The sequence below is a fragment of the Mauremys mutica genome, chromosome 4 (genome assembly GCF_020497125.1).
Source record: "Mauremys mutica isolate MM-2020 ecotype Southern chromosome 4, ASM2049712v1, whole genome shotgun sequence".
Lineage (NCBI taxonomy): Eukaryota > Metazoa > Chordata > Testudines > Geoemydidae > Mauremys > Mauremys mutica.
This window is the reverse complement of record NC_059075.1, coordinates 105,730,105-105,756,794: the sequence shown is the minus strand read 5'-3', so window position 1 is coordinate 105,756,794 and position 26,690 is coordinate 105,730,105. Positions and strand designations below refer to the sequence as shown.

At 44.9% G+C, this 26,690-nt stretch overlaps 1 protein-coding gene across 1 annotated transcript in view; it reads left to right on the top strand.

Moving 5' to 3' along the window:
• The window catches only part of IGSF22 (immunoglobulin superfamily member 22), a 210,452-nt gene that overhangs the window by 138,025 nt on the left and 45,737 nt on the right, over nucleotides 1-26,690 (top strand). The window contains 5 exon segments of the mRNA XM_045012353.1: nucleotides 3,726-3,839; nucleotides 17,857-17,980; nucleotides 22,688-22,694; nucleotides 24,901-25,053; nucleotides 25,705-25,836. Coding sequence (XP_044868288.1) covers nucleotides 3,726-3,839; nucleotides 17,857-17,980; nucleotides 22,688-22,694; nucleotides 24,901-25,053; nucleotides 25,705-25,836 — 530 coding nt within the window.

The window sequence follows — 26,690 nt, the reverse complement described above, 5'->3', positions numbered from 1 at the left end:
TAGCTCCACCATGGCCGTTGCTGCTCCGCCCAGACCTGCTCTCACAGGACCAGGGCCGCATCCTCCACCCCAACCTAGCGGCTCTTCACCTTACAGCGTGGCTGCTCAGTGTTTAGGTAGAGAGGAAAGGACGTGCTCAGAGCAAGTTCAGCATGTCCTCCTCGAAAGCAGACAGCCCTCCAGTCGCCGCACTTATTTGGCGAAGTGGTCCTGGTTTTCTAGGTGGGCGGCAGACCAAGGGGTCTCCCCAGTGACCGCCCCGATCCAGCTTATCCTTGATTACCTCCTCCACCTGAGGGCCCAGGGCCTGGCGCCCTCGTCTGTCAAGGTGCACCTGGTGGCCGTATCAGCCTTCGATCCGCCGGTGCAAGGACACACGGTGTTTTCCCATGCTACGATGGGCAGGTTCCTTAAGGATCTAGACCCTCTTTTCCCGTATTCTAGACCCCTAGTTCCACAGTGGGACCTAAACCTGGTGTTGGCTCGTCTCATGGGGTCCCCGTCTGAACCACTGGCCACGTGCTCCTGGTCTCACCTCTCATGGAAGGTGGCCTTCCTGGTTGCTAATACATCGGCCAGGCAAGTCTCGGAGCTCAGGGCCCTGACTTCTGAACTGCCATACACGGTCTTCATAAGGACGAGGTCCAGCTCCGCCTACACCCCGCGTTCCTCTCGAAGGTGGTCTCCACCTATCATATGGGTCAGAAGAAGCAGCAAAGAATCCTGTGGCACCTTATAGACTAACAGACGTTTTGCAGCATGAGCTTTCGTGGGTGAATACCCACTTCTTCGGATGCAAGTAGTGGAAATTTCCAGGGGCAGGTATATATAAGCAAGCAAGAAGCAGGCTAGAGATAACGAGGTTAGATCAATCAGGGAGGATGAGGCCCTGTTCTAGCAGTTGAGGTGTGAAAACCAAGGGAGGAGAAACTGGTTCTGTAATTGGCAAGCCATTCACAGTCTTTGTTTAATCCTGAACTGATGGTGTCAAATTTGCAGATGAACTGGAGCTCAGCAGTTTCTCTTTGAAGTCTGGTCCTAAAGGTTTTTTGCTGCAGGATGGCCACCTTAAGATCTGCTAATGTGTGGCCAGGGAGGTTGAAGTGTTCTCCTACAGGCTTTTGTATATTGCCATTCCTAATGTCTGATTTGTGTCCATTTATCCTTTTCCTTAGAGACTGTCCAGTTTGGCCGATGTACATAGCAGAGGGGCATTGCTGGCATATGATGGCATATATTACATTGGTGGACGTGCAGGTGAATGAACCGGTGATGGTGTGGCTGATCTGGTTAGGTTCTGTGATGGTGTTGCTGGTGTAGATATGTGGGCAGAGTTGGCATCGAGGTTTGTTACATGGATTGGTTCCTGAGCTAGAGTTACTATGGTGCGGTGTGCAGTTGCTGGTGAGAATATGCTTCAGGTTGGCAGGTTGTCTGTGGGCGAGGACTGGCCTGCCACCCAAGGCCTGTGAAAGTGTGGGATCATTGTCCAGGATGGCTACCCCTCTGATACATATGGGTCAGGACATTTTTCTACCAGTCCTCTGCCCCAAGCCTCACGCATCCAGTGAGGAATGCCGCCTCCACACGCTTGACTTGCGGCAGGCTCTGGCTTTCTACATCGAGCAAACTAAGCTGTTCAGAAAGTTCTCACAGCTGTTTGCCACCTCGGCTGAGCACGTGAGGGGACAGCCGATTTCCACTCAGCTGCTTTCCAATTGGATCACTTCATGCATCCGTTCCTGTTATGAGCTGGCGGGTGTCCCCCCGCCGCCCATTGTGAGGGCACACTTGACCCTGGCACAGGCCTCATCGGCTGCCTTCGTGGCCCACGTCCCCATCCAGGATATTTGTAGGGCCGCCACGTGATCGTCGGTTCACATGTTCACCTCACACTATGCGATCATCTCCCAAACCAGGGATGACTCCAGGTTCGGCAGGGCTGTCCTCCATCCTGGGAACTTGTGAACACCTCCAACAGATATAGCTTGGAATCACCTATAGTGGAATACATATGAGCAATCACTCGAAGAAGAAAAAACAGTTACCTTTTCCGTAATTGGTGTTCTTCGAGATGTGTTGCTCATGTCTATTCCACATCCCACCCTCCTTCCCCTCTGTCGGAATTGTCTGGCAAGGAACTGAGGGTGGGGGGAGCACGCAGCTCCCCTTATACCGCTCCAGGCAGGCACCAGTCCAGGGGTCGCGGGGGCGCTACCCCTATGGGTACTGCTAGGGGAAAAACTTCCGGCACCGGTGCACGTGGCGAGCACGCACACCTACTGTAGAATAGACATGAGCCACACATCTCGAAGAATCCCAGTTATGGAAAAGGTAACTGTTTTTTTTGTGTCTCTGTTATTTAGGGTATGTCTACACTGCAATAAAACACCCCTGGCTGGCCTGTGTTAGCTGACTCAGGCTCACAGGGCTCAGGCTGTGGGGCTATAAATTGCTGGGTAGACATTAGGGCTCAGGCTGGAGTCTAGGCCCTGGAGTCATCCCCTGCACTTGCAGGGCTAGGTTCTCTTGAAAAAATATGCTCATGGTTGCAACATGGTTTGCTGTGTGTGACTGTCCACTCCACACATTAGTAAGTAATTGCTTCTCAGGGGAGAGGGCGAAGTACCTACTCCCACTTTATTTTCTAATCTCTTGTACACAGAGGCCATCTCTGTTCCACCATGAGACATTCTCAGCCGACACCAAGTTTCTGTACTTGGCTTGCCCCATCAACAGTGAACTAACCAGCTCCTAGCTGGTGAGGGAAGGGGCGAAGTTCAGAGTCATGGCAGGCGTCTTTCAACCCTGTTTCACTGAGGCCCTGCATCCCATTTTACATCAGACCCCTGCCGCAGTGGCATCACTCCCAGCCGCAATCAGATGTGCTGCTTCCCAACCAAACTGAGCGATGGATCAACCACTGGCATGTACCTCAAGCATGCTTGTCCTTCCATCCTCCCATGTGCAAAATGGAGGACCGTACTTGGGATTCAGACTCTGATCCCCTGTTTTGTAGCATGATGCACCAACATGAGGTCATATCTCTTTTTCTTTATAGTGTGCATCACTGAAATTCCTTTGCTGCTGAATACAGCCTTTTGGGGAGCGTACCTGTTATTTTCTTTTCATAATCATGAAATATTAGCTACATCTAATACTTTGAAACATGTCAAGAGCGTGAAACTACCATCCATGAGATTTCAACAGACACCACCTTAGTGCTTAGAGGCTACAGTGATGGTGGATGGATAGTAAAGTGGTCTTCCACTTTAGGTCTATCTTGTACAGTACACCACTGAAGCTAACTAGAGCCATGCAAAGCTTCCCTAGGCAACTATGGAAAGGTAGCTGAGCCTAGTGGCTAAAGCACTGAACTGTGACTCTGGGGACCTGGGTTCTTCTCCCAGCTCTGGCCTACTGGGTGACCTTGGGCAAGTCGTGTCCCCTCTCTGTAACTCAGTTTCCCCATTTTTAAAAGGGGGATAATGATACTGACCTCCTTTGTAAAATACTGGGACATCTACTGATGGAAAGTGCTGTAATGAAGCTAATGTCTTTTATTAGTAATTAGTAATGACTTTTCCATACACACACCCCAGGGATGATGGGGGATTCTGTTTATTTCACACATTTGACAGCAGCCTCTGTACATTATAAATGAAATTTTAACATTTTTCTTTCTGGGTTATTTGCCTACACCCTCCCCCCTTTGTCCTCCCCAGTGCAGGGATTGGGAGGACTGGCTGCTTTATTGCCACCAGCATTTGTTGTAAACAGTTGAAGTACGAGGGAATAACTGACATACTGAGAACAACCTGCCAGTTACGGCTAGACAGGTAAGAGAATCTTCTTCCTTTCAAAAATAATTTAAAAAAATATTTCCACATGTTTGAGGGGGAAAAGAAACATGAGGGGAAAAAAAGATAAACCTCAGGTCAGTAGGTAAAATTTTCAAAAGTACCTGAGCCTAAGTAATTGCTATGAATCAAGTCCAATTGACTTTTAGTACAACTTAGGCTTCTAAGTTACTTGGGCCTAGATGTCAAAGGTATTTAGGTGCCTAACTCCCAGTGAAATCTATGGGAGTTAGGTGCCTCAACACCTCTGAAGAATTTGAGCCTTAGATACTATTGAGAATTTTAAATATCACCTCTCATCTGTGCTATGGAATTAGCCTGTGTTACCAAAATTATCAAATCCCAGCAGCAGATGACAACCACAAGAAGTCACAATGGGGCCAGATTTTCAGCTGGCATAGCTGCCTTGATTTTAATGGAGTTACAGCTGATTTATTTTAATGGAACTACTGCTCATTTACACTAACTGCAGATCTGGCCCACAGTTATAGCTAAAAGAATAAGGCTCAGAGGCCCATTGCTCTCAGAATCACAGACAGGCACACAGCTGTAAGGATGGAACACAAATGATGAAGAAAATGAACGTAGTCTAGCTAGAATTGCAAGCCTCAGTGGAAGAGCACTGCATTATAGAAGCTGCCGATAGTGTAGGCTGGAGGATGTTGCTTTACGCACAGGCAAGAGATGTTTGCAGACATGCGAAAGGAGATGCAAAGCTCTTCACAATCAAAAGGTTTCTATATAAGAGTCTCTCATCACACCAGCTGCACTTGATTTTGACTACAAAGTGGACGGACTTGAGTTTTGCACCAGAGAGATTATTTTTCTTCTCCCGTTGGTTTGAAGCTCTGTCAAAACGTGTCTCCATGCTCTCTCTAACGATAATAATAAATGGAGTGAGGGGAAGAAATGTCATGAAAAAGATACCAAAGTTTTTTAAAAAATGAATGAAAAACACAACCCCACACTGAACCTTATTTCAGACGAGTAGTTCTGCTCAGTGGGAGGCAGAAAATGAAATGCTTTTCACCCTGCTGTGGTCTTGATAGGCAGAGACCTGCAGAGGTGCTGGTGGTTTGGCTGCTTCAGTGAAGGTCAACCCAGACAATGAACGTTCACAAAAGAAAAAAAAACATTGAATAGAGTATTGGTTTGTCCTAGCACAGAGAGAGTCGCTGGATCTGAAATGCCCTCTACTGACTTCTGTCTGACAGTACCATGGGGATGCATTTCACAGCCTGATAGCCACAGAAATGAGAGCGAAGGGTGTCCAGACAAACAATGTGCTTGCTACAAGAGGTTTATTTTTTAATAATAGCCTGCAGGGATGAGAGTTCAGAAGAAGAGGAGGGCACAACAGGGCCTAATACCTACTGCTTCATCAGAGGGGGAACAAGTCCAGGCCCTGCAGGAGCCCCTGATACATTGGGAAAAATCAGGCTGTGAGGTCTGCCTCTCCTCTGTCCCTTATGGTCATTAGTGGGATGGGATAGGAAACAGCATTATGAATCACGTGAGAGAGACCTGATGGCCAGCAAGGTCCTGCTGCTTCCAGGGAATGGGGAAAGGGGCTAGCATCCCCTTTGAAACCATCTACGCATATGTCTGTCTGCTGCCACTACCGCTCCCCTACCCCCATGTCTCATTGTGGCCCCAGGAGCAGCACATGTAAGGAGGCAGCCATTGCAAAGGAGCATAGCAGATAGTGACTTCTTTGACCAATCACCATTGTACAAGGTTAGTAGGCAGAGAAAACAGGTTGAGCAGGGGTGGAAGAGCCTTCAGGTACATGGGGGTGAGAGGTTGGAATGAACATGTTGAGCAAGGGAGATGAAAGTAGGAAAGCACTACAAGACATGCAGATCAGTAGCGCTATGATGAGCATTGGCACTAAGAATCCTCCTCTTGCTTGTGAACAGTAGGGAACATCTTCAGATAGTCAGTGTCATATCCAATGTACAATATCAGGTTTGGGGAAGCTAATTTTACTAACATGAAATAACAGACACCCACGCTGGGCAGGGAAAACCTTTCTCAGGTCCATTCTGGAGACTGGCATTATAAGGTAAATGCGATAAAAGAGTCGTGCGGGTGCCATCCTCCTGAACTTTTGACCTTTGCTATCTGCAAAAGAAGTGCTCTCTTTTGACATTTAGGGAGAAATCCTTTTGCCACAATAGCTGCAGAAGGCCCTAGATGGCGTTTCACTACACTGGTGGTTTGTCTGGAGAGAGACTGCTTAGAACCCCTGGTGGGTAGGGGAAATATACACCTCAGTGTGCTACTGCTAAGCACTGCTCCATGGAAGAACAAATACTTTGGGGTAATGTCATCCATGGATCTGTGACTACACAGCAGTAGTTCCTATTAAAGCCAGTGGGGTGTTTTTAAGCTTGCTGTCAGGTTAGTGGGACAAAGAGTCCTTCTCCCTAGGTCCCTTGCACAGGGCCTGTGTATTGGACTTTGTACAGGAGTCCAGCATTTGGTCCTAAAAATAGTTGATGTGGCAAAGGAAAGGCTGAGCGATGCTTCCTGCATCCCTTCAGCCAGTGTTCAGGGATGTTGGGTATCTTCTGTCAGTGAAAAAACTTGTATTTGAAAGGTCTCTGTGGCAAAGAAGGGTGAAAATGTAGATTCTCGAGTCTTTGCCAAAGCTTGGACAGTGAACTCATGATGTGTGGGGGAGGGGGAGGGAGGAGGGAGGAAGCAGCAGCATAGCAGAGAATGAGATAAAAGGAAAATCATTTCCTGTGGTCTGAAACTAGATGGCCACCCCACTGCTTCTGTTGCCACAACGTCAGGGTCCAACCTAGCTGTTAATGGAATTGCATGGGGAGTAATCACCGGATATGACTAACATTCCTTGTGTGTCACAGCCTGATGGAGATACATTTTCAGTGCTGTGTGCGGCAGAAATGCAGTGCACAGAAACACTCTGAAACAGATGAACAAAGATGCTGTTCTAAATAGAGCAGATTGACAAATAGATATGCTCAGCTGGCTATGGGGTTTCTTTGAAGGGGTGCTGTGTGTGTTCCCCATCCCTGCCAGCTGGTGCAGGGGTTGTGGGGGGACACATGACACCACCATCTTCCTGCCAACTTTGGAGCATCTGCCTCATGCAGTGATTGCAGTCCTTGAGCTGCTTGAGCAGAGGAACTGGGATTGGGCCCAGCCACTACGCAGGGAAGTAAGGGAGGAGGCCACTTACGTACAACCTGGCCCTATGATTACAATGGGTGTATTTTTAAAACATTGGGCCAGTTTTGCTGAAGCTGAAGCAGATACATTTACCTCCTGGTGCCAGTGAGACCTTTTGTGTCACATGGGCAACTTGATGGGAACACCATCTGCTCTCCCTTGGGTCAAGAAGGAGCAGCTTTCACTAACCTCTTAGGGAACCCACTGCTGAAGGAATGTGCCAAATAAGCAGTTACCATGCTCCTTCCAGACCAGTGCAACCCATGCTACTAGCTAAAATAATAATTACTTACTACATGATGCATAGAACAGCAAATCACATTTCTCTTCTTGCCTAGTTATATTATGGGTTCAGGTGAACTCAGTTTTCATTTCAGGTTTTCAGTTCACCTTTTGAAGCAGAACAGCAAAGTTAGACTGAAAGCTGAGTGAAGCCCAGATTTCTATGTCGAAAGTCCTTACTAATCAGGATGTGGGTGGCAGTCAGCTCAGAATATGAGCTATTCTCTGTTGAAATGTCTTTGCGTAGTCTGAAATCCTGCTGGCACTTCCTGGTTCACTGGAAGTATTCCAGAATGCATCATCCTATGACATCAGAGATGCGGGGGGGCGGGGAATCTCATTTACTGCATGGGAGACAGTGAGGCCCAGTTGATAGGGCACTGGTTTGGGATTTAGGAGACCTGGCTTCTATTCCCAGTTCTGCCACTGACCTGCTGGGTGACATTGAACAAGTCCCCTAACTTGTTTCCCCTCACACCTGTCTTGTCTATTTAGACTGCAAGCTCTTTGGGGCAGGGACTGTCTGTCTATGTATTTATACAGTGCCTAGCATGACTCCTGTAACACATCATAAATGATGATATTGTCAATGAATTAGGGCCTCACTGAGAGAAAAGCAAAGGTAAAACTGATTTCTGTTCTGAACACCTCTCATTTCCTGGTTAGCAGAGGCATTTGGGGCCAGATCCAAACCCAGCGCAGTCAGTGGCAGCTTTTCCATTGACTTCAGTCAGTGGGCTTTGGAATAGGCTCTTGGAGCAAAAGGCCATTTCATTTTAGCTGTGCCATTCACCATTAAGTATACTGTTTACGTATAATACAAGGACTGTTTCCCTCCCCTTTTCTTCTGCTTTCCTTTTCAGGGGAGGAATGATCCAGACTTGTGAACAATATCAATTTGTCCACCATGTCATGAGCTTGTATGAAAAACAGCTCTCTAGAGCAGCAGAAGAATAAGCATTCATGATATTCCTAGTGGTTAAAACCAAGAGAACTCTTGAGAGGAGTCAGCTATATTATAGATCTGATAAGAGACACATGGTAACTTGGCAGTCTTTGTTGAAGATATATATACATATATATATATATATATACATATTTGTTTTACTTTGATATTGCTTTCTTTTATGCTCTTGTTTGCATCAACATTTAAGAGCTGAGATACTGCTTGTCTTAAATATGTGGCAGAACATAATCACCAAAAAAATGGCTTATTTATACTGTAAATAAGAATAGTAGCTCATTTGTTACAAAATCAAAAAAAATTCACTAGCTGTCTTGAGTTTGCTATTTTTAAAAAATGATTTAATTGCTAATAGATCCAAATACAGTGTGGAACTCTTTGAAACTGTCATGCTGAAATATGTACCGTATGTTGACTAAGCTTGAAATTAACTTTTTGCCTTTTTCTGATTGTTTTTACATTTTAAACTACCGAATACTGTGTATATCATAAACCTTCTGAGCCTCTGCATTAAATGATTCAAGTTGATTCATATTGAAATCATGTTTCACACCTCATGTTTGCTTGTGAAAAAAGAAAAATTCCACAAAATGTAGCAGAACCAAGGGAGCCGGGGGCGGGGGGGGGGAAAACAATTCATTGACATGAGGAATTGCCACTTCTTTATCTCCAATATACTATGGAATCAAGAAAAGAATGGAAAAGTTTGGAGACTATTAGAGATGAGACTGAACCAAACCCTGAATTCAAGCATCCCCCGAATCTTTGTGAGCATTATGAAATCTTAACTTGGATCCAGATCTGAATTTGGCAAATAGCTACTCTCTTTATGAGCCAGACCAAAATCCATGATACAATTTCCCATGAAAGTTGGGGTGTTTTAAACACAGATTCTGAATTTTGTGACTTGAGCTCTTCTTCTTTAATGAATACATAGTAAAGGAGGTCACTCGTGCACTGTGAAGTTAGATTGAGATTTTCAAAGCTGGCTGAGGCCTGGTCTGCACCAGGAAGTTAGGCTGATATAACTACGTTGCTCAGGGGTGTGAAAATTCTACACCCTCGAGTGACACAGTTAAACCAACCTAAACCCCACCGTAGACAGCACTAGCTCAATGGGGGAATTCTCCCATGAACCTAGCTACTGCCTCTCAGATGTGGAGTACCTGTGCCAATGGGAGAAGCTCTCCCTCTTCACTGAAGAGCTACACTGTGACACTGCAGTGTTTTATGTATAGACAAGCCCTGAGAGAATGTCTCCGCTGCACTTAGGTGTGTGATTGCAGGATGTTTGGACATGCTAGATCAAAGGTAGCAGCGAAGCAGCAGCAATCACCTCCTGGTTGCAGTGTAAACATACCTTAATTGATTTGAGTGCCAAGTTCCCATTACAGTTTATGGGAAACGGGCATCCAAATCCTACAGGAAGTTTTGAAAAATCTCAGCCTTAATATGTTGGCCACTGTTTAGAGATTTGCCTTTGAAAGTAAATTTAGACTGTCACTCTCTCTGGTTCCTAAAACCCCTGATCCATGCAGCAGTGGTTCCCTTTAGGCAATAGAGACTCTGCTGATCTTGGTTGTGTTCTAGGCCTCGATTCAGCAAAGGACTCCAAGTATGTGCATCGTTACATACGTGCTTGAGCACTTTACTGAACATGGATGGACTTGACTATGTGAGTGAAGTGCTTTGCGAACTAGGGCCCTAGTGAGCAATTGAAGATCTCTGCAATTTTTTTTTAAACATTTCTAGGAAGTGCTGAAAATTCTGAGAATTTATGGCACTTGTTGATCAAGAAGGGATCAAACAGCATTCAGAATAATCAGGGGCGGCTCTAGACATTTCGCCGCCCCAAGCACGGTGGCATGCCGTGGGGGGCACTCTGCTGGTCGCCGGTCCCGCAGCTCCAGTGAACCTCCCGCAGGCGTGCCTGTGGAGGGTCCGCTGGTCCTGCGGCTTCACTGAAGCCATGGGACCAGCGGACCCTCCGCAGGCACGCCTGCGGGAGGTCCACTGAAGCCACGGGACCAGCGGACCCTCCGCAAGCACGCCTGCGGGAGGTCCACTGAAGCCACGGGACCAGCGGACCCTCCGCAAGCACGCCTGCGGGAGGTCCACCGGAGCCACAGGACCAGCGGACCCTCCGCAGGCATGCCGCCTTCCCGGCGACCGGCAGAGCACCCCGCGTGGCATGCCGCACCAAGCATGTGCTTGGCGTGCTGGGGCCTAGAGCCGCCCCTGAGAATAATAAGGGCTTGAGCCTGCTCCCACTGATGTTCTGCACAGGCCTGAAGAGCTGTGCATACAACTTGCTGTGTCACTGTGGGGAAAGCTTTCCCAAAAGTTCAATACATGTTCTTCTGTTGGTTCAGTACCTGTGTTTACCTTGTATCATGCCTCTGTAAAAATCCTGTCAGCAGGGTTTGCATGAATGTGGCAAAATGTGTTATCTTTAAACCACTTGATTTTATTGCTGTATTTAAAATATTTGCTTCAGTGATACGCTAACCAAGTGAACTGGCGTTCTTTTTTAAAATACTGCTGGTCATCATTAAATAGAGCAATAAACTTAAGCATTTTGAGCATAACATGACTGTTAGTTTTATGTAAAACTTACCAGCTATCCTAACTCTCCTTGCTACCAACTTTTTATAAGAGTGACATTATAAATCTAATTACCCCCCATCTAATGACCCTTTCTTAGAAACAAGCACCACTGATGGTCTGAATGGCATTGTAAGTGGAAACTGCCCCCCCCAATAATGTTTTAAGATGTTTGGTGCCCTTCAGTGTCAAACCAAGTAAGTGAAGAAAACGACATGTTTTTGCACGATTTATGCCATGTGTCAAATAAAGACTATTTGTTGCTGAAGGATAGTGATGTGGGTATGGGACAGTAGCTGAATCGAAACATTTTATCTCTTTTCTGAGAATTCCTAGTAGAGAATCATCCCACAGCAAACAAAGTAGGAACTACTATAAATAGTGGTCCATAAGATCAACACAGAGGCTTAGATGCTCAGCTGCTGTAAATCAGTGTAGCTCCATGGACATCAACTTAAGGAAGACTAGCCTGCTGCTCACTCCCATTTTGCATTAGTAGCATGCTCTGAGGGGCTCTTGAAAATGTACGGCCAGTTTCACCAGTGCATTCTCATGGCTTTGCATCCATTCATTGATACAAAGCAGCCATAAACCTGGCTTAACTGACTGGTTCAAATGGCTTTACAGCTGCTTTGCATCACCACAGACAGAGCATTCTAGTTACTCACGCTCAAAATGTTCAAATGCCTTGTGAGATGTTATTTTGTTTTACCAACTTGGCACTAATCCACCTACTTATTGCTTGGCCGTCCCATAATTAACATCATTCACATATTTCTCTCTCCGTTTATAGAGTTTAAGAACTGAAGGGACTATTAGATCATCTTGTCTCACCTCTTGTGTGATCTTATATGGTGTTTAGAATGGGCGGGATTACTTCTTTCCTGCTACTTAATAGGTTTAAATCTTTAACTGCCCTGCTAAGGACGGGGGAACTACGCTGATAGTGGGCACTACCACTTTCATTATTGGAGACTCTTTATCTAGTGAAAAAACACAGGCCTAGCACACTTTTACCTCCCCTCTCCACAAAGCTCAGCAGATGATCCTATACCAGAGACCTCAGTTAGCGTCTGTAGTGCAAAGTGTTTCCCATAGGACCACAACAAATTCTTGTGTCCAGTGTGTGGTTTTGTAACACACCAAAAATTATTTTTCTCAGCATAATCAGTTATAATCTTCCTTCTGTCTCGTCATGTGAGCAGTTCCATGCCTCACTGTGTGAAACATGCTGTGAATAGGGCACCACGACTGGTAGTGAGAAGGGATCTGTGTTGTGCTTGTCACTCTCTCATTGACTTGCTGTTCGACTTTGGGCAAACCACACCTCTTGCTTCAGTCCCCCCCAGCAATAGAATGACAGTGATGATGCTTCCCATCCTTTGTTAAGTGCTTTGAGATCAACAGATGAAAAGTGCTATGTAAGAGCTAGATATTCCTATTATTGTTGTTGTTATATGAACACTGAGACCAAGCTTAACTCTTAGGCCACAATCTACACTACCCACCGGATCAGCGGGTAGTAATCGATCTATCGGGGATCGATTTATCGAGTCTCATCTAGACGCAATAAATCGATCCCCGAATCAATACCTGTACTCCACCTTGGCAGGAGGAATAAGCGGAGTCGATGGGGGAGCCGCGGCGGTCGACTTGCCGCCGTGAGGACAGCCAGGTAAGTCGAACTAAGATACTTCAACTTCAGCTACTCAAATAGCGTAGCTGAAGTCGCATATCTTAGATCGATCCCCCCCCCCCCGTGTAAACCTTAAGCACATTCAGAATCAAAGTCTAAGTATTGTGTTTATTCTTATTCTGGCAAACTATTCGCAAAATACTCTTGTCAGTCACCTAAGAGCACTCCGAATTCTGGCCAAGGTTTTCAAAAGTAACTATGAACTTTGGATGCCTTAATTTTTAGGTGCCCAGTTTGAGCATTTCCTGAAAATCAGGCACCTTTAGGTTGTCTCAAGTTGGGCACCCAAAATCACTAGATGCTTTCGCAAATCTTGGCCATAGCTGGTGAATATACTGTGGTGAAGTGGCTCCAGTTATTTTGGGATTTATTCCTACACCTCAGATATTTATTTAGAGTAAAATGCTTGGGACTGAAGAGGTCAGAAAACAGCAGCTTTATCCAATTCAGTACCCTGCAGTTTCAGGTAGAGACAGGAGGGGGAGCAGAGGGACTGTGGGCTGGTCCACACTAAGAAGGGGGGTTGAACTAGGGTACGCAAATTCAGCTACGTGAATAATGTAGCTGAATTCGAAGTACCCTAGTTCGACCTACTCACCCGTCCAGACGCGGTGGGGTCGAACTCCGTGGCTCCCCCATCGACTCCACCACCGCCGTTTGCAGTGGTGGAGTACCGGAGTCGACCGCGGCGCTTCCGGAATTCGAACTATCGCGTCTAGATCAGACGCGATAGTTCGAACTCCGTGAAGTCGAACTCACCGCATCGACGGGGAAGGTAAGTGTAAACCTACCCTTAGTAACTTGCACATGGACAGTCTTATGAGGTGCATGTCTGAATCTGGATTGGGTTGTAAGCCTGAGAACTGGGATTTTGATGTTATGGCTGGTGGCAATTTTATCAGGGAGAGATGTTAAACAGAAAATGAGAGGTTAAATTTACAACTTCTTAATCATAACTATTGGTGTTTTTAAGTGAAACTAATATTCATTGGTGTTTTTAAGTGAAACTAATATTTTGTATTTTTGCTTGGAAAAAAATTAAAGCATATTTTCTGTGAGGTTAAACTCTCTTCCCTACCCTGCCAATCCTAAATATATGTGTGTAATTTCTGACATTTGTGATGGTAAATGCGAGTATATGGTAATAAGGGGCAGCTCAGGATTCCCAGAGAGAAAAATAGTTTTGCAGCATTCAAGAGAGAATTAGAAATGCAAGTGAGTGAAAGTAACATTTGCAGCTGTACTTGTGAGGGCAAAGCATTCTAAGGGCTGACAGTCCTCATGCTTCAGTGTGCACGCTGTTTGCCTTCTGAGGTCAGGAAGGGATTCTTCCCCTACCCCAGACAGTTGAATGCATTATACTGCGGTACAAGGTGGTGGTCACTTTCCTCACAGACTCCAGATACATTAGTACAATAGACTCCACATTCCAAATGGAATTCAGCAGCTTGGTGTGAAGTTCACTTCCATGTAGATGGCCTACACAGGCCATGTACGGTACATCTACACTGGAATAGAAGACCTGCGGCACAGTTGCAGCTGGCCCAGGTCAACTGACTTGGGTTTGGGCTGCGGGGCTAAAAATTGTTATGTAGACATTTGGTCTTAGGCTGGAGCCTTGGCTCTGGACCCTCCCTGACCCCAAGGTCCCAGAGCTCAGGCTCCAGCCCACACCCAAACATCTATATCGTAAATTTACAGCCCTGCAGCCCCAGCCCTGCAAGCCAGAGTCAGCTGACCTGGGCGGGCCACGGGTGTTTAATATCTGTGTAGCCATACCCATAAGGCCTGCAAAGGCTACTTAGCATTATGTCCATTTTCTTGATGGGGAAACCTGAGAAGCAAAGAGAGGTTAAGTGACTTATTCAGAGCTATGCAGCAAGTTAGTTTCAGTGCTGGCAACATGGCTTATAGTATCTAAAAGAAAGCTATTATGTTGATGGACTGCTGTACAAAGCCCGAAGATGGATAGAATGCCAGTATCCTGACTTCCAGTCCTTTGTTCTCTCCAACCATGTTGCTCAGGTGCTGCTTTTCTTTGTCTCATCTCTCTCAGGCTTCTCAGAATGCAAACAAGGAACCACACTGCACCATTATTATTCTAAAATGTTCATTGTCACCATTTTCTGGGAATCGTTCCTGCCCTCTAGAGTGTGTCTTGCCAGTCCCCTTCTGATGTGATCAGTTTCCTCTGCTTCCCCTTTAACTTCAGCACATCTTTGAGTCCATAGGACAGAGAATTCCTGTAGCAGCATCTGTCTTATTACAAAGATTTCTCCTTTGAGAAGCTGTAATGCTTCCCTGAGTCAAAGTTTTATTATTATGTCTGACTTTAGTTCCTCTGGTCCCAGTGGCAGCTGCATGTCTTCTGCTTTCTTCTTATAAGGCAAAGGCTTTTTGCAGCAGTACTTCTCTCCGGGGATCAAAAGGAAAGAATCCTGCACAGCCCCTCCTGCTCTAATCCTTCTCCTTTGCATACTTAAATTGTGTGCCCCTGGACTGTGCATACGAAAATTGGATGGAAGAATTGAGAAGAAGCTCTGGTATATTGGTAGATGTCTGTAGAGCAAAGGAAAGGGTAGCTTAGTGGGGGTTCTTACATTGTAGGGTGACCAGATGTCCCGATTTTATAGGGACAGTCCAGATTTTGGGGTTTTTTTTCTTATATAGGGACCTATTATCCCCCCGTCCCGATTTTTTTTACACTTGCTGTCTGGTTACCCTATTATATTGCCCATATAGGAGGGAGAAGAAGGGGAGGGAATGTGTCGGAGTAGTTAGAGCAGAGGACTTGGGAGTCAAGTGACTGGGGCTCTATTTCTAGATTTTATACAATGTTCCAGATTTTTCAAAGATAGGTAACTAAATATGTATTCCGGCACCTAATTAAGTAGCCTGAATGTTTAGGTACTGAGTGCCTAGTGCTCCTATTGGTTTACTCTTCTGCAGAATGGGGGAAATCATCCTTACCACAGCTCACATGGGTATGCGGGGGCTTAATTAATTAGATCTTTCCATGAGCTTTGCTCTGTCCTCTACAGACAAAGGACTGCTGCTGTAGTGACTTAATGGGGCCTGCAGCTGTCATGAAAATAATTCAAGGAAAAAGCAGAGCTTTGCAGCCACAGCTATAATGCGTAGAGTAGGGGTCCCCAGGGGATGGAGCATTTCACAATTTTAATTCTCATCCTGCCTTTAAATATGACCTGAAACTTTAAAAAAAAAAAAAAAAGAGAGAGAGAGAAATCGGCAATATTTTTCAGCTAACTATCCTCGGGTGGTTGGTTGGTTCGTTTGCTTCAGGGTGTGACCATACACCAGGGGATGGATCTTCATTGCCCTGTCCTAACATGGTAGCTGAGAATTCCCCTTGCCTCCCAGGAGTGGTAAAGCTGGCTCTCCCCTCCCTGGCTGGTAGACTCCTCTACCTGGTAGACAGCTCCCAGCGACCACCAGGATTGGTAGAATGGAAAAGTGGCTTAGAGCCACATTTGCCCCTGCACTTGTCAGATGTTATGCTGAGCACGGCTCATGCAAATCGAGAGAGAGAGAGAGAGTGTGTGTGTGTGTGTGTGTGTGTGTGTGTGTGTGTGTGTGTGTACAAAAAGTCAGGCTAGAGCCCTAAGTAGGAGGAGTGGAAAAGATGGGGAGAACAGTATTTAAACAGGATTGTGAAACAAATATGAAGGGATGGCATTAATCTCAACTGTTTCTATCTACCTTGGTTGCTTGTTTCTGCTCTGGAATTTTGAAGGGGCAGAATGTGAAAAGTCATGTCTTGAGGGATTTATTAGTAGCAAGCAACAAATACTACCATAGACATTTGAAACCAGGACCAATGCAGTTTACATGCTACTCCATTTTGATAAAGGCATCTGTGTTAGTGGGAACACCAGGTTTCAGAGGAGTGAGGGAAAATTTACAGAGCTGAGCTTTTATAGTAATTGAATCCCATTTTTATCCAGCAAACACTACTGTGGGTGTTAAATTATGCCCGGCATATGGCTCTTTTATGCTCTGTGGAAAAATACACATTGTTTCAGTTTCTGTATATTTCATTATTGGGGTTTTTTTTATCTTCTCTTTCTGCTAGGATATTAGAAATCATCACATAGTTGTATATTCCATGAACTTCCCATTTGAAAGCTTTGGAGGTTTTGCATGCAAATCATTTCTCTCTGATGACCTTTGGAAACCAACTAGTGATGGAGATTTCTTTGCATTCAGGTCTTCATTTTGCTAGGCTCCTATACTTTTTAAAAGTAATGGTAGATTATTTCCCAGAGTCATCCTGGGCCAGACTCAGCTCTCATTTACACCTAGCATAAATCCAGGGTAATCAGTTTAACTGCACTTTGAATGGCCATCAAATGAAGATGAACAATGTGTGGTCGCTACTTCAGCCACGGCACAAACAAGAGGTCAGGTCTGGATCCTTTGGAATGGAAAGTGCTATATAAATTTAAGGTGGTGGTTGTTGTTGCTCTTATGCATTTATTATTTTAGCATTACTTTATGTCAAATAAAATGAAAGAGCTGAATGGTCAGATCATGCTACCTTTACTCATGCTGAGAAGTACCCTGTTCTGTGAGAACTCCCATTGATTTCAGTGGGACTATTCCTTCAGTAAAGTACTACTCCACATGGAAGGATGGCAGAATCTAGAGTTTATTGCTGAATATAAAAGGGTAGATTTTCAAAAAAAGCTCAGTACCCATTTTCAAAAGAGCTCTGTTCCCATTTGGAAACTTAAGTGGACAGATCTGTGAACAACAGAGACTGCTAAGTGTTGAGCATTTTTTTTTTAAAATCTGGCCTTTTCATTTAGGTTGTTCGATGAGTGCTGAGCTTTTTTGAAAATCAGGTCTCTTATTTAGGTGCCTTAACAGAAGCTCTTGGGTGCTGAATTCTTTTGAAAATCTGACCCCAAATGTTTTATATTTGAAAACAAACAAAATAAAACAGTTAAGTTGAATATAAAAAGGTACCAGAGCTTGGTCAAGATCTTGAAATCACACCCTGATATATCTTGAGAAAAGCTGCAAGAAGCCATCTCTTTGACCTTCAGACGGGTTATTTTTGTTATATAGTCATCCTTGCCCTTAAGATTTTATCATCCTATTCCTCCAAGCATGTGAAACTGCTGAAGTCAGTGTAATGAATGTAACTACATAGCCCACAAGAGGCCAGTATGTATTTAAAGTTTGAACTGCTTAGATCCATATTTGTCCTGTGCTGAGGGACCCAGCTGTCTTCCTGAGACTGCAACTGTCTACAGTGCTTCCCATCAGCCAAAGGATACAGAAGGATCCACTGATGGTCTGAAAACTCATAGTAGGGCTCAACCAGGATCGTGACAGCTTGAAGAGAAGGTAAACTTTACATGAATAAATATTCCCTATAATGTTAAATCACTGGATATTCGCTAAATGTCTTTTCTGTGGGTATCTGGGGTGGAAAAGTGTTCTCTGACATGTTTTTAGCTTTATTTTAATTTTTGTTCACTGTTTTGGGGTGGGAGGATTGACAGTTAAAAACCAATGAACCTCATGAAATACCACCTTGAAGCACCATTGCTGGAGGCATTTAAAACTAGGCTTAAAACGCTGTAGAAAATACACTGTAGGGAATAATCCTACACTAGCTTGAGGATGGACTAGACAACCTTTTCCATCTTGATCTTCAGCAACTGGCACAAAATTACCATTCTTCACACCAAATCTTTGTCACATGTACTTTAATGGTGTTGACCATCCATTTCTCAAGACCCAACTTTACTTGCAGATATTTAATAAGATGCAATCAAAATAAATATGGTGTAGTAATCACACAGGAAAGAACAGGTGAAAATCACCTCTGTGTGGTGGGGTCACCCAATTTATATATGTTCTCCATGATTTATCTCTGCCCCTGAGGGGAAAAGATTTGCCTACACTGTCATTTTGTATTCTTTCTTGCTCAAAGACCTAGGTACAAATTGGACCCTGTTGATGGGCAGCAATATATGACAGTAAATGCCTTATCTTTAAAGTCCAATATTTTGGGCCTTTGAAGCTCATGCTAGTCCCACAGGGAAGCAAGTAATCTCTAATGGTATAAAGCTCTGTGCAAAGTAGCAGACCTTAAGCAATGACATTTTTATGTATAGAAAAGTTGTCGCTGGCCCAGGATTGAAACTTGCTTCTTCTTTGGCTCAGGCCAGGGTAATTTGGAGGGAGAGGCAATTCCACATTTGGGAGGAGAGGAAGAAGCATTCCTGTGGAGGCTGATTTTTAAACAATGGCAACTGTGTGAAGTTGCTTAGGGTTTCGAAATCTTAGAGTAAGTCCCAAGCCGTATGGCTTATGGGGCAGAGGAGCAGGTGAGGTGATCAAAGGAGTGTGATAAATACATTTCTCCCATTAGCACCTGCTTCCAGCATAGGTGCTGACACCTTGGGTGCTTTGGGGCTGTAGCACTCACCAGCCACAGCTATTGGGCGGCACCCTCCAGTCAGCTGTTTGTATGCTCAGGGAAGGGGTTGGGGGAAGGCGGAGAGCAGCGGGGGTCTTGGGGAGGGAACAGAGTGGTGGCGGGTCTCAGGACGGAGTGGGGGTGAAAAAGTAAAAGTCGGCACCTATGGCTTCCAGTGTAAGTCAGAGCAAAATGTGCTTCTTCCCAGTGTGTTTGGTATTAGAAAGAATTTCCCCTCTCCTGTCCTTTGCCCAGTCCCACCCATGACCATCACCTGTGCCAAAATATATCGTATGCCAGGGAGGAAAGGGTGAGATAAGAACAAGAGAGGTGAGGGGAAGGAAGACATTTAAGGTGGTCTGTGAAAGCAGAAATCTTCCTTCACCTCCCTCTTAGCAAGCTTATTGTTTCCAGATAGTCACAACTTTTCCAAATCCTATCAGTAAGATGAAGTCTGAGTGGAACAGAGAAAGCCACAGGGACCGAGGGAACTCTGGGGATGTACCGGGACTGGAACTGCACCTCCCCACCTATCCTCTACCCACAAGGAGCCAAGGGAGACTTCCTTCCAGTACAGGCATAGGGATGCTAAACTGGCCTCCCTCGTACACCCTGGTTTAGGGGACAGGGTGGGAGGGGTCATGTCAGTGATAGGATGGGGATTCACTCTTAGCACATGATGCTATGGAGATTCTGGACTGTGAGGCAGCCCATGGGAGGCTGCCATAAATTAGAACACCCCTGGAGAGGCTCTCATTTATTCAGGGAGCCATCTTGTCCCCACTGGCAGCCCAAAATCTCATGCTGTGGTGGGGTATATAAATCCTGCACTAGAACTGAAGAGGTTATGGAGCAGTTCTGGTCCCAGCAGGGACCCTGCCCCTTCCCCCCAACCATCAGAGCATGCTCCCACTGGAGGAAGGATCTTAAAGGGAATCAGACAATGGGGGCAGATGGGGGAACAAAATATATATACCCTGACAGCTCCTGACCCAAGCTGCCACAGAAGCCTCCACTGGGGAACAAGGGACTACCAGCAGCACCCAGCTGGGCTGAAGGATCAGTTACCCTTTTCCCCCACTGCTACTTTAAGTTGGACTTTGAGCCTGCAGAGGGGTGGATGGTAGAAAGCGGCCCAGCAAGGCAGTCTTGGGGCGCTCCCTGGTGCCTGTCATAGTTTGCTTCACATAGTGCCCTGGGTCAAAGCCTGGTGGAGTGGAAGGCCTGGACTCCACTTCCAACCCCCCAGATAGGAGCATAAACCTCACTTCCACCCCTCCCAGGTGTAAAGAGAAGATAGACATGCTGAAAGCCTCGTGGCAAGGATAAGCCACCTACGCAGGCCAAGTGATAGAGTGAGGGTCCTTCCCAGTTGTAAGGATGCAAGGCCCTCTACAGTTCACTGGACAATGCTACCCAAAGGGTTTGAATTGATGACCCAGACAGAGGTCTGAGTTGCCGCCCACCAAAAGGTAGGCCGTCCCACTACTAGAGGAGTTGCCGTCAGGTGGCATCAGAGACTGAGAGGAGGAAATTTGAGTGCCCAACAACATAACCACTAGGCGATGCCACCAATAAGCCTGGCCTTCGGTCACAACTAGTTGCCTAGAGGCAGCATCAGCAACCGAGGGGAAATTGAGAGCCCAATGACCTCATCACTAGGCAACATCACCAATAAGCCTGGCCTCTGGTCACACACAGTCATAAAGGTGGCTTAAAGTTCCCCTTCCCCATGGATTGTGCCTTCTGCCCTGCATCCCCTGGAGGTGTAACACATAATCTCAACCCACACCAGACCAGGTCCTTGTTACAGGAAAGCTGAGTAAGAGGAGATCAGGTTCCAGATGATGGTTCTCTGCTCTGACATGATTTTTTAATGCCACAAGAGTGTGTCAGGGACTCATGGATCTATGTTCTAGTCTTCATTGTATATCAGTTCCCAAAGAGGACTTTTAGCACTAGGGAAACAAAATGTTAAAGTGTTAACGGTACCCAGTCTTTGAGCAAGCAGAGGGAGAGTCAAGCATCCTTTCCACTCCTACAGTGCACTGAGTGGGCATGACCAATACCCATTGTGATCGCACTAGTGCAAGGGTTACTGGGTTCTAACACTGCTGTTGGTATGAGTATTGCTAGAGGGAGCAGAAAGAGGGTTTGGCCTCCTCCTCCAGCCCTGCTGAGGAGGAAGTGAATACTGCACACTGTTCCAGGGTAGCACAGTGGGTATGCTCCTTTCAGAGGTGATGTGCCTGCCTGAGACACACTGCTTCCTGCAGCTCCACCCAAGGCATATGGACCTGCCTGTCCCCTGCTGCGAGCTGTGGGATGCACCCAGAGTCGAACTTTCTGCTCTGGGCCTTGCTTAGGGAAATTCTGTCCCTCCTTCTCTGATTCACTCTTTAAAATTAGTGGATTAAAAAACTCTGAGTAAAATAGAATGAATAGGCATCAGGGGCCTGCTCCTGCTCTCGTGCACATCAGTGGCAAAGCTCCTATTGACTTTCATGGTGCAAAATGAGGGCGTAAGTGTCTAATTACACAGAAGGGTCTTTGTTTCAGTGAATGGGCTTCAGTGAGATGACTCCGGTTAGTAAGTGCTAGTTACATGAGTGAAGGTTGCAGGGACACACCCTAAAACCTTTTAATAAATGATCAGAGCTGATGCAGTGCAGAATATTTTATGGTCACAGCCAGCTCCTCAGCTGGTGTAAATCGATCTAGCTGAAAACACCAATTACGCTGGTTTACACCAGTTGAGGAGTCAGTCCTCAAACAATAAATAGCTAAAAGCACTCCTAGTGAGGGGAACAGAGAGGAGCACAAGCTCTGGCAACTCATGTGTAAAAGTATGAGAAGTCAGGCCAAGAAAGAATTTGAAGAACAGCTGGCTAAAGACATTAAAAACTAACAACAAGAAAAAAGTAAATATATCAGAAGCAGGAAGCCTGCCAAAGAGTCAGGGGGGCCAGTGGACAATCAAGGTGCTAAAAGAGCACTCAAGGACAAGGCTGTTGTGGAGAAGCTAAATTAATTTTTTGCATCAGTCTTTACTGCAGAGGATGTGACGGAGGGCCCCACAGCTGAGCCCTTCTTTTTAGGTGACAAATCTGAGGAACTGTCCCAGACTGAGATGTCAATAGAGGAGGTTTGGGAACAAACTGATAAATTAAACAGTAATAAGTCACCAGGACCAGATGGTATTCACCCAAGAGCTGTGAAGAAACTCAAATATGAAATTGCCAAACTACTAACTGTGGTATGTAGCCTAGTGCTTAAATCAGCCTCTGTACCAGGTGGCTGGAGAGTAGCTCATATAGTGCCTATTTTTAAAAAAGGCTCCAGAGGTGATCCTGGCAATTAAAGACCAATAAGCCTAACTTCAGTACCAGGGAAATTGGTTGTAACTATAGTAAAGTACATAATTATCAGACTCATAAGCACAATATGTTGGGGAAGAGTCAACAGGGCTTTTATCAAGGGAAAACATGCCTCACCAATCTATTAATATTCTTTGAGGGTATCAACAAGCATGTGGACAAGGGTGATCCAGTTAATATATTTCAGGAAGCCTTTGACAAGGTCCCTCACCAAAAGCTCTTAAGCAAAATAAGCAGTTGTGGGATAAGAGGGAAGGTCCTCTCATGGATCAGTAACTGGTTAACAGATAGGAAACAAAGGGTAGGAATAAATGGTCAGTTTTCATAATGGAGAGAGGTAAATAGCAGGGTTCCCCATGGACCTGTACTGTACTGTTCAACATATTCATAAATAATCTGGAAAAAGGGATGAACAGTAAGGTAGCAAAATTTGCAGATGATACTAAATTACTCAAGATAGTTAAGTCCAAAGCCGACGGTGATCCCAAAGGGATCTTACTAAACTGGGTGATGGGCAACAAAATGGCAGGAGAAATTCAGTGTTGATAAGTGCAAAGTAATTCACATTGGAAAACATAATCCCAAATTTAAATACAAAATGATGGGGTCTAAATTAGCTGTTACCACTCAAGAAAGAAATCTTGGAGGATTCCTGGATAGTTCTCTGAAAACATCCGCTCAATGTGCAGCAGCAGTCAAAAAAGTGAACAGAATGTTAGGAACCATTAGAAAAGGGAGAGATGATAGGACAGAAAATATCGTGCCACTATATAAATCCATTGTATACCTACACCTTGAATACTGTGTGCAGTTATGATAGCCACAACTCAATGAGGATATATTAGAAATGGAAAAGGTGCAGAGAAGGGCAATGAAAATGGTGAGGGGTGTAGAACAGTTTTTGTCTGAGGAGAGATGAAAAAACTGGGACTGTTCAATTTAGAAAAGAGATGAATAAGGAGGGATATGCTAGAGGACTCTAAAATTATGAATGATATGAAGAAAGTGAATAAAGAAGTTGTATTTACCCATTCACGTAACACGAGTACCTGGGGGGGTCACTTGATGAAATTAATAGGCAGCGGGTTTAAAACAAATGAAAGGAACAACTCAGTCATCCTGTGGAACTTTTTCCATAGGATGCTGTGAAGACCAAATGTATATCTGGGCAGGGGCGGCTCTAGCCATTTCGCCGCCCCAAGCATGGCGGCATGCCACAGGGGGCGCTCTGTCGGTCGCTGATCCCGTAGATGTGCCTGCGGATGCTCCACCGAAGCCGCGGAACCAGCGGACCCTCTGCAGGCACGCCTGTGGGAGGTCCACTGGAGCCACCTGCCGCCCTCCCGGCGACCGGCGGAGCGCCCCCCACGGCATGTCGCCCCAAGCACGCGCTTGGTGTGCTGGGGTCTGGAGCCGCCCTTGTATCTGGGTTAAAAAAAGAATTAGATAAATTCGTGGAGGATAGGTCCATCAATGGCTATTAGCTAACATGGTCAGAGACGCAACCCCAGGTTCTGGGTGTCCCTAAACCTCCAACTACCACAATATGGGACTGAACAACAGGGGATGGATCACTCAGAATTGCCCTGTTTTGTTCATTCCCTCTGAAGCATCTGGCAGGGCTTTGGAGCGGAGCCCGGAGCTGGAGCGGACCAGTAGATTTTTGCCCGGAGCTGGAGCGGAGCCAGACTGGAGCAATTCAAAAATTTGATTGTTCCAAATCCCTGGCATCTGGCACTGGTCACTGTCAGAAAGAGAATATTGGGCTAGATCAGTGGCTCTCAATCTTTCCAGACTACTGTACCCCTTTCAGGAGTCTGATTTGTCTTGTGTACCCCAAATTTCACCTCTCTTAAAATCTACTTGCTTACAAAATCAGATATAAAAATACAAAAGTGTCACAGCATGCTATTTCTGAAAAATTGCTGATTTTAATTATAAATTATAAAATAAATCAACTGAAATATTGTACTTTCAATATATAAGTATATAAATATTGTATTTACATATCAGTGTATAGGACATAGAGCAATATAAACAGCTCATTGTATGAAATTTTAATTAGTGCTTTTTATGTAGCCTGTTGTAAAACTAGGCAAATATCTAGCTGAGTTCATGTAGCCCCATGGGTACATATACCCCTGGTTGAGAACCACTGGGCTAGATGGACCATTGGTCTGACCCAGTATAGTCATTCTTACATTCACTAATTTTGATCAAAAAGGCAGCATCTTGGAGCCTTCTGAAATGAATATTTTCAAAATCTTATCCTTTTAGCCCTTGGGTTGATAAGTGCTGAAATTGTTATTCTGTGATAGTCCACCACAGACCATTATCCTGATTTGCTGAAAAAATACAAGTGCAGAAATGGCACTGGAAGGCCTTATGTCTGAGTGGATCAGCTAGGCATGTTTTTTTTTAATTCTGAATTCCATTCTGTCTCCCCTTTCTCCCCACCAAAGTTCGCACACATACTGAGACCTGCAGAAGTCAAGATATTTTCATCATGGCAACCACAGTCATGCAAATGGAAACCATGGTCCAGCAACATCACTCCATTAAAGTCTCCAGCTCCCAGATGCAACATATGTCTCAGACCACCAAGATTGTGGGAGGCAAGTATCTTTTCAGTCTCTGGAAGCTGATACAACCTCAAAGGGTGTTGTCATGGCTTTTAGATTATAAATCTGGCTAACATAAAGAGTGGTCTTTCCTTGTAATGCTTGCATTTCTGACTGCATGGAAGAAGATGATTGATGCAAATCAGTCCATGGACCAGTCTAGATATCACAGGCAAAAAACAGGGCTTAGGAGGCTAAAACCCAGTGCAAAGTCCATGACAACTGCAGTTATTGAAACCTCTTCAAGGGACTTATCTTTTGATAAGCAGGTTTTCTATCTAAAGTACTTAAATAGCCCTCATTTTCATAGTATATGAGTGCCTCACAATAGATGATGTATTTATCTTCACAACAACCCTTGTGAGGTAGGGAAGTGCTATTATACCCATTTTACAGATGGGGAACTTAGTCTCAGAGAGACTAAGTGACTTGTCCAAAGTCACACAGAAAGTCTGTGGTGAAGCAGGATCTCAAGTCCCCAGGCTAGTGCCCTGTGCACTGAGCCATCCTTCTATCAGGGTTTCAGATGATCTAAATAATTTTCAGTATAATTAATGGACATTGGGGAGCCCTCCCCCACAACAAATAAACACCTCAAAAGCCACATTTCTGTTCCTCCTGACTAACATATTTTTCTTCTAATAGAGGAAGTTGTTTCTAGGAAATCTTCTACCACTGTGGAGTCCTTCAGCATGGTGACACGCTCCTTTGAGATCCCTTTAGGAGAAAGCATCCCTGAATTTGTGGAGAAGCCTCATCCACTGACAGCCCCTGAGGGTAAGCAGCACCCCATTCCACTGAAAAGTCACCTCATTACCAGGACACTAAAGATATAATATTTCAAAACAGGTGTCTGAAATGGACACACCAAACCTGCACATGTGGATGCAAACAGGGCATTGCATGTGCAAACCATGTAGTTGAACACACAAAATGGGTAACTGTTAGGGCTGTCAAACGATTAAAGAAATTAATCGCGATTAATTGCGTGATTAAAAAATTAATTGCGATTAATCGCACTGTAAACATTAATAAAATACCGTTTATTTAAATATTTTGGATGTTTTCTGCATTTTCAAATAAATTTATTTCAATTACAATACAGAATACGATGTGTACAGTGCTCACTTTATATTTTTTTCATTACAAGTATTTGCACTGCAAAAAAAACAAAAGAAAAAATATTTTTCAGTTCACATAATACAAGTACTGTAATGCAATCACTTTATCATGAAAATTGAACTTACAAATGTAGAATTATGTTCCAAAAAAAAACCTGCATTCAAAAATAAAAGTGTACAATTTTAGAGGCTACAAGTCCACTCAGTCCTACAGCCAATCACTCAGACAAACAAGTTTGTTTACATTTGCAGGCGATAATGCTGCCCGCTTCTTATTTATAATGTCACCTGAAAGTGAGAACAGGCATTCGCATGGCACTGTTGTAGCCGGCATCGCAAGATATTTATGTGCCAGATGCACTAAAGATTCATATGTTCCTTCATGCTTCAACCACCATTCCAGGGGACATGCATCCATGCTGATGACGGGTTCTGCTCAACAACAGTGCAAAGCAGTGTGGAGCGACGCATGTTCATTTTCATTATCTGAGTCAGATGCCACCATCAAAA